This window comes from Myiozetetes cayanensis, unplaced genomic scaffold, assembly GCF_022539395.1.
Source record: "Myiozetetes cayanensis isolate MyiCay16 unplaced genomic scaffold, myiCay2020 scf67, whole genome shotgun sequence".
Taxonomy (NCBI): Eukaryota; Metazoa; Chordata; class Aves; order Passeriformes; family Tyrannidae; genus Myiozetetes; species Myiozetetes cayanensis.
The window spans coordinates 2000-14085 of record NW_026087931.1 but is presented as its reverse complement, the minus strand read 5'-3'; the positions used below and the strand labels follow the sequence as shown (position 1 = coordinate 14085).

Sequence of the window (12086 nt, the reverse complement as noted above, 5' to 3'; positions counted from 1 at the left end):
AGGTGATGCCATGTCCCTGTGTCCCCCAGGTGTCCCCTGTGTGCTGCTGTCCCTCTGCTCCCCTGCTGGCCCCTGTCCCCCAGGTGACCCCGTGTCCCCAGGTGTCCCCAGGTGTCCCTACGCCCACATGTCCATGTCCCCCAGGTGTCCCCAGGTGACTGCTGTCCTCTGCTCCCTCCTGCTGGCCCCCGTCCCCCAGGTGTCCCCATGTCCTGTGACCCCCAGGTGTCCTGTCCCCCAGGTGATGCTGCTGTCGCTGTGCTCCTCCTGCTGGCCCCTGTCCCCCAGGTGACCCCATGTCCCATGTCCCCAGGTGATGCTGCTGTCGCTCTGCTCCTCCTGCTGGCCCTGTCCCCCAGGTGACCCCAGGTGTCCCGTGTCCCAGGTGATGCTGCTGTCGGCTCTGCTCCTCCTGCTGACCCCCTGTCCCCCAGGTGACCCAGGTGCCCGTGTCCCCCCAGGTGATGCTGCTGTCGCTGTGCTCCTCCTGCTGACCCCTGTCCCAGGTGTCCCCCAGGTGTCCCCATGCTGTCCCGGTGATGCTGTCCTGTGCTCCTCCTGCTGGCCCCCACGCGGCTGCTGCTGGCCTGCGTGCCCTGGTGGCGCGGGTGGCCTCTGGCGGTGGCCGCGGGGGTGGCGGGAGTGGCCTACGGGCTGTGGGGGTGGGGGTCCTGCTGCGCCGCGGCCCCGGGCCACCTTCGGGTGGCGCCGCGAGGACCACCCCCGGGCTGGCCGATGGCACCTTCGGAGAGCACCGATACCTGCGCCTCAAGGTGCTCCGGGGAGGCTGGGGGGGCTTGGGGGATCTGGAGGGGCTTCTGGGGGCTTGGGGGATCTGAAGGGGCTTCTGGGGGATCTGGGGAGTCCTGGGGAGATCTGGGGGTTTTGGAGGGTCCGGGAGGGAATCTGGGGCGGGGGTCCTGAGAGGCTTTGGAGGGGTCCTGGGGAGGTTTTGGGGCTCCTGAGGGATCTGAAGGCTTCTGGGGGATTTGGGCGTCCTGGAGGGATCTGGGGGTCATGGGGGGCTTTGGGAGGGTCCTGAGGGGCTTTGGGGGTCCTGAGGGGCTTTGGGGGTCCTGGAGGGGCTTTGGGAGGTCTTGAGGGGGCTTCTGGGGGCTTTCGGGGGATCTGAGGGGCTTTGGGGGGGCTTTGGGGGGTCCTGGGGGAATTCTGGGGGGATTTGGGGAGGGTCCTGAGGGGCTTTGGGAGGGCCTGAGGGTCCCTTGAGGGGGTTCTGGGGTCCTGGGGTCTTCTGAAATCCTTCGGTGGGGTTGGGAGGTCCTGGGGTAAATCTGGGGGATCTGTGGGGCTTTGAGGGACCTGGGGGGTCTTGATGGGCTTTGGGGGATCTGGGAGTTTGTGGGGGGATCTGGGGGTCCTGAGGGGGCTTTGAGGGATCCTGGGGGTCTTTGGGGGATTCCCAGGGGTCCCCACTGCTCACTGTGGGACCTGCTGATGGGACAACCCGGGGGCTCCACTGGGAGGAGGAGACTTGGGGGTCCTGGCAGGTGAATTTGGGGGTGGGGGCACCTCAGACCCCCTCACCCTCCTTACCCTCCTCTCCCCCAGGACTCGGGGCTGCGTCTCCACTACGTGACCCGTGGGCCCCCCACGGCCCCCCTGGTGCTGCTGCTGCACGGCTTCCCCCAGAACTGGTGGGTGACACCCTGGGGACACCCTGGGGACACCCTGGGGTCATTGAGGGTCACCTGGTCACTCAGGGGTCACCTCAGAGTCACCCTGGTCACTCAGAGCCCCCCACAGCCCCCCTGGTGCTGCTGCTGCACGGCTGCCCCCAGAACTGGTGGGTGACACCCTGGGGACACCCTGGGGACACCCCGGGGACACCCTGGGGACACCCTGGGGTCATCCTGGGGACACCACAGAGCACCCTGGTCACCATGGGATCACCCTGGGGTCACTGAGGGTCACCCTGGGCCCCCCACGGCCCCCCCGGTGCTGCTGCTGCACGGCTTCCCCCAGAACTGGTGGGTGACACCCTGGGGTCACCCTGGGGACACCCTGGGGTCATTGAGGGTCACCCTGGTCACCCTGGGGTCACCATGGGATCACCCTGGGGTCACTGAGGGTCACCCTGGGGTCACCTGGTCACTCAGAGCCCCCCACGGCCCCCCTGGTGCTGCTGCTGCACGGCTTCCCCCAGAACTGGTGGGTGACAGTCTGGGGACACCCTGGGGACACCCTGGGGACACCCTGGGGTCACCCTGGGGACACCCTGGGGACACCCTGGGGACACCCTGGGGACACCCTGGGGTCACTGAGGGTCACCCTGGGACCCCCACTGCCCCTCTGGTGCTGCTGCTGCACGGCTTCCCCCAGAACTGGTGGGTGACACCCTGGGGACACCCCGGGGACACCCTGGGGACACCCTGGGGTCACCCTGGTCACCCTGGGGTCATCCTGGGGTCACCTGGTCACTCAGAGCCCCCCACGGCCCCCCTGGTGCTGCTGCTGCACGGCTGCCCCCAGAACTGGTGGGTGACACCCTGGGGACACCCTGGGGTCATCCTGGTCACCCTGGGGACACCCTGGGGTCATTGAGGGTCACCCTGGTCACCCTGGGGTCACCTCAGAGTCACCCTGGTCACTCAGAGCCCCCCACGGCCCCCCTGGTGCTGCTGCTGCACGGCTGCCCCCAGAACTGGTGGGTGACACCCTGGGGACACCCTGGGGACACTCAGGGTCACCTTGGGGACATCCTGGTCACTCAGGGGTCACCCTGGTCACTCAGGGGTCACTCAGGGGTCACCCTGGTCACCCTGGGGTCACCCTGGGGACACCCTGGGGACACTCAGGGTCACCTTGGGGTCATTGAGGGTCACCCTGGTCACCCTGGGGTCACCTGGTCACCCTGGGGTCATTGAGGGTCACCTGGTCACTCAGGGCCCCCCACGGCCCCCCTGGTGCTGCTGCTTCACGGCTTCCCCCAGAACTGGTGGGTGACACCCTGGGGACACCCTGGGGACACTCAGGGTCACCCTGGGGACACCCTGGGGTCACCTGGTCACTCAGGGGTCACCCTGGGGTCACCCTGGTCACTCAGGGCCCCCCACGGCCCCCCTGGTGCTGCTGCTGCACGGCTTCCCCCAGAACTGGTGGGTGACACCCTGGGGACACCCTGGGGACACCCTGGGGTCACCCTGGGGTCACTGAGGGTCACCTGGTCACTCAGAGCCCCCCACGGCCCCCTGGTGCTGCTGCTGCACGGCTTCCCCCAGAACTGGTGGGTGACACCCTGGGGACACCCTGGGGTCACCCTGGGGTCACCCTGGGGTCACTGAGGGTCACCTGGTCACTCAGAGCCCCCCACAGCCCCCTGGTGCTGCTGCTGCACGGCTTCCCCCAGAACTGGTGGGTGACACCCTGGGGACACCCTGGGGACATTGAGGGTCACCCTGGGACCCCCACGGCCCCCTTGATGCTGCTGCTGCACGACTGCCCCCAGAACTGGTGGGTGACACCCTGGGGACACCCTGGGGACACTCAGGGTCACTCAGGGTCACCATGGTCACCCTGGTGACCCCGTGGTGACCCCGTGTCCCTGTCCCAGGTTCTGCTGGAGGCACCTGATGCAGGATCTGGGCGGGACCGCGGTGGTGGCCCTGGTGACCCTGGTGACCGTGTGTCCCTGGTGACCCCATAGTGTCCCTGCTGACCCCGTGGTGTCCCTGGTGACCCCACAGTGTCCCTGGTGACCCCGTGTCCCTGTCCCAGGTTCTGCTGGAGGCACCTGATGCGGGATCTGGCCCGGGACCGGCGGGTGGTGGCCCTGGTGACCCCGTGGTGACCCCGTGGTGTCCCTGCTGACCCCATAGTGACCCTGCTGACCCCGTGGTGTCCCTGGTGACTCTGGTGACCCTGTGACATTGTCCCAGGTTCTGCTGGAGGCACCTGATGCGGGATCTGGCCCGGGACCGGCGGGTGGTGGCCCTGGTGACCCCATAGTGACCCTGGTGACCCCGTGGTGTCCCTGGTGACCCCATGGTGACCCTGTGACATTGTCCCAGGTTCTGCTGGAGGCACCTGATGCAGGATCTGGCCCGGGACCGGCGGGTGGTGGCCCTGCTGACCCCATGGTGTCCCTGCTGACCCCGTGGTGTCCCTGCTGACCCTGGTGACCCCGTGGTGTCCCTGCTGACCCCATAGTGACCCTGCTGACCCCATGGTGACCCCGTGTCCCTGTCCCAGGTTCTGCTGGAGGCACCTGATGCAGGATCTGGCCCGGGACCGGCGGGTGGTGGCCCTGCTGACCCCATGGTGTCCCTGCTGACCCCATGGTGACTCTGGTGACCCCATGCCCCTGTCCCAGGTTCTGCTGGCGGCACCTGATGCGGGATCTGGCCCGGGACCGGCGGGTGGTGGCCCTGGTGACCCCATAGTGTCCCTGGTGACCCTGCTGACCCCATAGTGACCCTGCTGACCCTGTGACATTGTCCCAGGTTCTGCTGGAGGCACCTGATGCAGGATCTGGGCGGGGACCGGCGGATGGTGGCCCTGGTGACCCCATGGTGTCCCTGGTGACCCCGTGCTGACCCTGCTGACCCCATGGTGACCCCGTGTCCGTGTCCCAGGTTCTGCTGGAGGCACCTGATGCAGGATCTGGCCCGGGACCGGCGGGTGGTGGCCCTGGACCTGCGTGGCTGCGGCGCCTCGGAGAAGCCCCCGGGCAGGGACAGTTACCGGCTGGAGCTGCTGCTCGGGGACATCTGCGGGGTCATCGAGGCCCTGGGGACGCCCGCGGGGTCCCCGCGCTGTGTCCTGGTGGGCCACGACTGGGGAGGGGTCCTGGCCTGGGAGGTGGCGGCCGCGCGGCCAGCGCTGGTCGAGAAGCTCGTGGTGATGGACGCGCCCCAGAGGGGGACCATGGCCGGTGAGGGGACAATGGGGACACCAGGGACACCAGGGGGACAGGGGGACCATGGCCGGTGAGGGGACAGGGGGACACTGAGGGGACACTGAGGGGACACCAGGGGGACACCGGGGCCATAGCCGGTGAGGGGACAATGGGGACACTGAGGGGACACCGGGGCCATGGCCGGTGAGGGGACACCATGGGGACAGTGGGGACACTGAGGGGACAGGGGGGACACTGAGGGGACAATGGGGACACTGAGGGGACAGTGGGGCCATGGCCAGTGAGGGGACAGGGGGGACACCAGGGGGACACCGGGGCCATGGCCGGTGAGGGGACACCGAGGGGACAGTGGGGACACCGAGGGTACACTGGGGACAATGGGGACACCGAGGGGACAATGGGGACACCAGGGACAATGGGGACACTGGGACAGGGAGGGGACACCAGGGACAATGGGGACACCGAGGGGACAATGGAGACACCGAGGGGACAGTGGGGACACCACGGAGACACTGAGGCTGTGGCCGGTGAGGGAACAATGGGGACACCAGGGGACACTGGGGCCATGGCCGGTGAGGGGACATCGAGGGGACACCAGGGGGACAATGGGGACAGGGAGGGGACACCGGGGACAATGGGGACACCAGGGGGACATCGGGGCCATGGCCAGTGAGGGGACAGGGGGGACACCGAGGGGACACTGGGGCCATGGCCGGTGAGGGGACAAGGAGGGGACACTGGGGCCATGGCCGGTGAGGGGACAACAGGGACACTGAGGACAGGGAGGGGACAATGGGGACACTGAGGGGACACCAGGACAGGAGAGGGACACTGGGGACACCAGGGGACACTGGGGCTATGGCCAGTGAGGGGACACCGGGGACAATGGGGACACCAGGGGGACACCGAGGCCGTGGCCAGTGAGGAGACAAGGAGGGGACACTGGGGCCATGGCCAGTGAGGGGACAATGGGGACACCAGGGGACACCAGGGACAATGGGGACAATGGGGGGACACTGGGGCCATGGCCGGTGAGGGGACAATGGGGACACCAGGGGACACCAGGGGGACAGTGGGGACACCGAGGGGACAGTGGGGACAATGGGGACAGGGAGGGGACACCGGGGACAGTGGGGACACTGGGGACAATGGGGACACCCTGGGGACAGGGAGGGGACACCGGGGCCATGGCCAGTGAGGGGACAGGGGGGACACCAAGGGGACAATGGGGACACCATGGGGACAGTGGGGCCATGGCCAGTGAGGGGACAATGGGGACACTGAGGGGACACTGGGGACACTGAGGGGACAGGGGGGCCATGGCCAGTGAGGGGACACCGAGGGGACAGTGGGGACAATGGGGACACCAGGAACAATGGGGACAATAGGGGCACTGAGGGGACAATGGGGACAATGGGGACACTGGGGGGACACTGGGGCCATGGCCGGTGAGGGGACAGGGGGGACACTGAGGGGACACCAGGGACAATGGGGACATCAGGGGACACCGGGGCCATGGCCGGTGAGGGGACAGGGGGGACACCAGGGACAATGGGGACACTGAAGGGACACCAGGGTCATGGTTGGTGAGGGGACAGGGGGGACACCGAGGGGACAGTGAGGACACTGGGACAGGGAGGGGACACCGGGGACAATGGGGACACCACAGGGACACTGAGGGGACACCAGGACAGGAGAGGGGACACTGGGGACACCAGGGGACACTGGGGCCATGGCTGGTGAGGGGACACCGAGGGGACAGGGGGGACACCAAGGACAATGGGGACAGTGGGGACACTGAGGGGACAGTGGGGACACCGAGGGGACAGGGGGGACACTGAGGGGACAATGGGGACACCATGGGGACACCGGGGCCATGGCCGGTGAGGGGACAGGGGGGACACTGAGGGGACAGGGGGGACACCAAGGGGACAGGGGGACCATGGCTGGTGAGGGGACAATGGGGACACCAAGGGGACAGGGGGGACACCGAGGGGACAGGGGGGACACCAGGGGACACCAGGGGGACACCGGGGCCATGGCCGGTGAGGGGACAGGGGGGACACCAGGGGGACAATGGGGCCATGGCCGGTGAGGGGACACCGAGGGGACACCAAGGGGACACTGAGGGGACAGTGGGGACAGTGGGGACACCGAGGGGAGAGGGGGGACACCATGGGGACAGTGGGGCCATGGCCAGTGAGGGGACACCGGGGACACTGAGGGGACACCAGGGGCACCAGGGGGACAATGGGGCCATGGCCGGTGAGGGACAGCGGGGACACTGAGGGGACAGGGGGACACCAGGGGCCAGAGGGGACCATGGCTGGTGAGGGGACAATGGGGACACCAAGGGGACAGTGGGGACACCAAGGGGACAGGGGGACACTGAGGGGACAGGGGGGACACCAAGGGGACAGGGGGGACACCAAGGGGACAGTGGGGACACTGAGGGGACACTGGGGCCATGGCCGGTGAGGGGACACCGAGGGGACAGGGGGGACACTGAGGGGACAATGGGGACACCAGGGGGACAGGGGGGACACCGAGGGGACAGGGGGGACACCAGGGGGACAATGGGGCCATGGCCGGTGAGGGGACAGGGGGGACACCGAGGGGACAGGGGGGACACCGAGGGACAGTGGGGACAATGGGGACACCAGGGACAATGGGGACGATGGGGACACCATGGGGACAGTGGGGACACCGGGGACAATGGGGACACCACGGGGACACTGAGGGGACGCCAGGGCCGTGGCCGGTGAGGGGACAGGGGGGACACTGAGGGGACAGTGGGGACACCATGGGGACACTGGGGCTGTGGCTGGTGAGGGGACAATGGGGACACCAGGGGGACAATGAGGACACCAGGGCCATGACCGGTGAGGGGACAACGGGGACAATGGGGACACCAGGGACAGGGAGGGGACAATGGGGACACTGAGGGGACACTGGGGACACCAGGGGACACTGGGGCCATGGCCAGTGAGGGGACAACGGGGACAATGGGGACACCGGGGCTGTGGACGGTGAGGGGACAGGGAGGGGACACTGAGGGGACAATGGGGACACCGGGACAGGGAGAGGACACTGGGACAGGGGAGGGGACACCGGAGCTGTAGCCAGTGAGGGGACAATGGGGACACCAGGGGGACACCGGGGCCGTGGCCAGTGAGGGACAGGGAGGGGACATTGAGGGGACAATGGGGACACCAGGGCCGTGGCCAGTGAGGGGACACTGGGGACACTGAGGGGACACTGGGGACACTGGGACAGGGAGGGGACACCGGGGCCATGGCCGGTGAGGGGACACCGGGGACACTGAGGGGACACTGGGGCCATGGCCAGTGAGGGACACGGGGGACACCGGGGCACGGGGAGGACACCGGGATGGGGGGGACACCACGGGGCACAGGGGTCATGGTGGGAGGTGACACCGCGGTGACATCGCCGAGGGGAGGGGACGTCGTGGGGCAGGTGATGGCCCTGCCGGGGCGGGGGGGCTGTGACAGCTACGTGGGGGAGTGCCGATTTCATGGCATTGTCACTGGTGCCACCTCTGGTGGCATTGTCATTGGTGCCATCTATCATGGCATTGTCATTGGTGCCATCTGTCATGGCATTGTCACTGGTGCCACCTCTGATAGCACTGTCATTGGTGTCACCTCTGATGGCATTGTCACTGGTGCCATCTCCCATGCCATTGTCACTGAGTGCCACCTCCCATGGCACTGTCATTGGTGTCATGGCACTGTCACTGGGTGCCAATGTCATGGCACTGTCACTGGTGCCACCTCTGGTGGCACTGTCATTGGTGTCATCTGTCATGGCGTTGTCACTGGTGCCAATGTCATGGCACTGTCACTGGGTGCCACCTCTGATGGCATTGTCACTGGTGTCATGGCACTGTCACTGGTGCCATCACTCATGGCATTGTCACTGGGTGTCATCTGTCATAGCACTGTCACTGGTGCCACCTCTGATGGCATTGTCATTGGGTACCAGTGTCACAGAATTGTCACTGGTGCCATGACAGATGGCATTGTCATTGGTGTCATGGCACTGTCACTGGTGCCACCTCTGATGGCACTGTCACTGGTGCCATCTGTCATGGCACTGTCACTGGTGCCATCTGTCATGGTGTTTTCATTGGTGTCACCTCTGATGGCACTGTCACTGGTGTCATGGCATTGTCACTGGTGCCACCTCTGATGGCATTGTCACTGGGTGCCAATGTCATGGCACTGTCACTGGTGCCACCTCTCATGGCACTGTCATTGGTGTCATGGCACTGTCACTGGTGCCACCTCTGATGGCATTGTCATTGGTGTCATGGCACTGTCACTGGTGCCACCTCCCATGGCACTGTCATTGGGTGCCAATGTCATGGCACTGTCACTGGTGCCATCTGTCATGGCATTGTCACTGGTGCCACCTCTGATGGCACTGTCACTGGTGCCATCTGTCATAGCATTGTCATTGGTGCCACCTCTGATGGCACTGTCAATGGTGCCATCTGTCATGGCACTGTCACTGGTGCCATCTGTCATGGCACTGTCACTGGTGCCATCTCCCATGGCGTTGTCACTGGTGCCATGGCACTGTCACTGGTGCCACCTCTGATGGCACTGTCATTAGTGATGACACCATTGACACTGATGACACTGTCACTGGTGCCATCTCCCATGGCACTGTCACTGGTGCCAATGTCATGGCACTGTCACTGGTACCATCTCCCATGGCACTGTCACTGGTGCCACCTCCCCTGTCGTTGTCCCCGGCTGTCCCTGTCATTGTCCCCGTGCAGATTTCATGGCCCGGCACCCGTCCCAGCTGCTCCGCTCCAGCTACATCTTCCTGTTCCAGCTGCCCCTGCTGCCCGAGCTGCTGCTGGCTCTCAATGACTTCCAGGTGACAGTGACACCCTGCCCTGTCCCCTCTGCCACCCACCCTGTCCCCTCTCTGCCACCCCTGTCCCCCCCTGTTCCAGCTGCCCCTGCTGCCCGAGCTGCTGCTGGCTCTGAATGACTTCCAGGTGACACCCCTGTCCCCCCTGTGTCACCCCTGTCACCCCCCTGTCACCTCCTGTCACCCCCCATGTCCACCCTGCCCCTGCTGCCCGAGCTGCTGCTGGCCCTCAATGACTTCCAGGTGACACCCCTGTCCCCCTGTGTCACCCCTGTCCCCCCTGTCACCCCTGTCCCCCTGTCACCTCCCCTGTCACCCCCCCCTGTTCCAGCTGCCCCTGCTGCCCGAGCTGCTGCTGACCCTGGGTGACTTCCAGGTGACACCCCTGTCCCCCTGTGTCCCCCCTGTCACCCTCTGTCCCTTCTGTCCCCCCCTGTTCCAGCTGCCTGAGCTGCTGCTGGCCCTCAATGACTTCCAGGTGACAGTGACACCCCGCCCTGTCCCCCCTGTTCCCCGTCACCCCTGTCACCCCTATCACCCCTGTTCCAGCTACCCGAGCTGCTGTTGGCTCTCAATGACTTCCAGGTGACACCCCTGTCCCCCCTGTGTCACCCCTGTCATCTCCCTGTCACCCCCCTGTTCCAGCTGGCCCTCAATGACTTCCAGGTGACATGCCCTGTCCCCACCCTGTCACCCTCCTGTCACCTCCCTGTCACCCCCCCTTCCAGCTGCCCCTGCTGCCTGAGCTGCTGCTGGCCCTGAATGACTTCCAGGTGACAGTGACACCCTGCTCTGTCCCCCCTGTCACCTCCCCTGTCACCCTGTGTCCCCCCCCTGTCACCTCCCCTGTCACCCCTGTCACCCCCTGTTCCAGCTGCCCCTGCTGCCCGAGCTGCTGCTGACCCTCAATGACTTCCAGGTGACACCTCTGTCCCCCCCCGTCACCCTCTGTCCCTTCTGTCCCCCCCTGTTCCAGCTGCCCCAGCTGCTACTGGCCCTGAATGACTTCCAGGTGACACCCCTGTCCCCCTGTGTCACACCCCTGTCACCCCCCTGTCACCCCTATCCCCCCTGTTCCAGCTGCCCCAACTGCCTGAGCTGCTGCTGGCTCTGAATGACTTCCAGGTGACAGTGACACCCTGCCCTGTCCCCCCTGTCCCTGCCCTGTCCCTCCTGTCACCTCCCTGTCACCCCTATCCCCACCCTGTCCCCCCTGTTCCTGCTGCCCGAGCTGCTGCTGGCTCTGAATGACTTCCAGGTGACACCCCTGTCCCCCTGTGTCACCCTCTGTCCCCACCCTGTCCCCCTGTCCCCCCTGTCACCTCTGTCCCCCCTGTTCCAGCTGCCCCTGCTGCCCGAGCTGCTGCTGACTCTGAATGACTTCCAGGTGACAGTGACACCCTGCCCTGTCCCCCCTGTCCCTGCCCCTGTCCCTGCAGTGTCCCCCCTATGTCTGTGGTGTGACCCCCTGGTGTCCCCACAGTGTTTGTGCCCATTGTCCCCCCCCATCTGTGTGACCCCCTGATGGGGGGGGACCTGCTGTCCGCTCTCCATTGTCCCCTCCGTGTCTGTGTGACCCCCTGGTGTCCCCCCCATGTGTGTGACCCCTGATGGGGGGGAGTTCGTGTCCCCCCCAATCTATGTGACCCCGTGGTGGGGGGCTCTCGTACCCCCTGGTGTCCCCCCCATCTCTGTGACCCCTGATGGGGGTCTCTCGTGTCCCCCCCATGTGTGTGACCCCTGATGGGGGTCTCTGGTGTCCCCCCCATCTCTGTGACCCCTGGTGGGGGTCTCTCATGTCCCCCCCATCTGTGTGACCCCGTTATGGGGGTCTCTCATGTCCCCCCCATCTGTGTGACCCCGTGGGGGGGGTCTCTCGTGTCCCCCCTCCCCCCAGCTGGTTCGTTGGTTCCTGACCGGGCCCTGCACGGGCGTTCGGGGGGCGGCGCTGACGGAGCCCGAGATCGAGGCCTACCTGTTCAACCTGGCCCAGCCTGGGCCTCAGCCCCCCTGCACTTCTACAGGAACCTCTTCAGGTGGGGGACATGGGGGGACAGGGACATGGGGGTCACCTGTTCAGCCTGGCCCAGCCTGGGGGCTCAGCCCCCTGCACTTCTACAGGAACCTCTTCAGGTGGGGGACAGGGGGGACATGGGGTGACCCTGGGGACAGGGACATGGGGGACCGGGATGGGACATGGGGTGACCAACCTGTTCAGCCTGGCCCAGCCTGGGGCTCAGCCCCCTGCACTTCTACAGGAACCCTTCAGGTGGGGGGACAGGGGGACACAGGGACATGGGGG

The 12086-nt window shown here is 66.4% G+C and overlaps 1 protein-coding gene across 1 annotated transcript; it reads left to right on the top strand.

Moving 5' to 3' along the window:
- Nucleotides 1-539: 539 nt before the first annotated feature.
- Nucleotides 540-11820, top strand: EPHX3 (epoxide hydrolase 3; the record flags this gene model as incomplete). The annotated part of the gene is made up of 5 exons (XM_050337489.1): nucleotides 540-773; nucleotides 1570-1655; nucleotides 4593-4891; nucleotides 9684-9787; nucleotides 11682-11820. Coding segments are annotated over exons 1-5 (862 nt in total), but the record flags the coding sequence as incomplete, so codon positions are not given.
- Nucleotides 11821-12086: the final 266 nt, after the last annotated feature.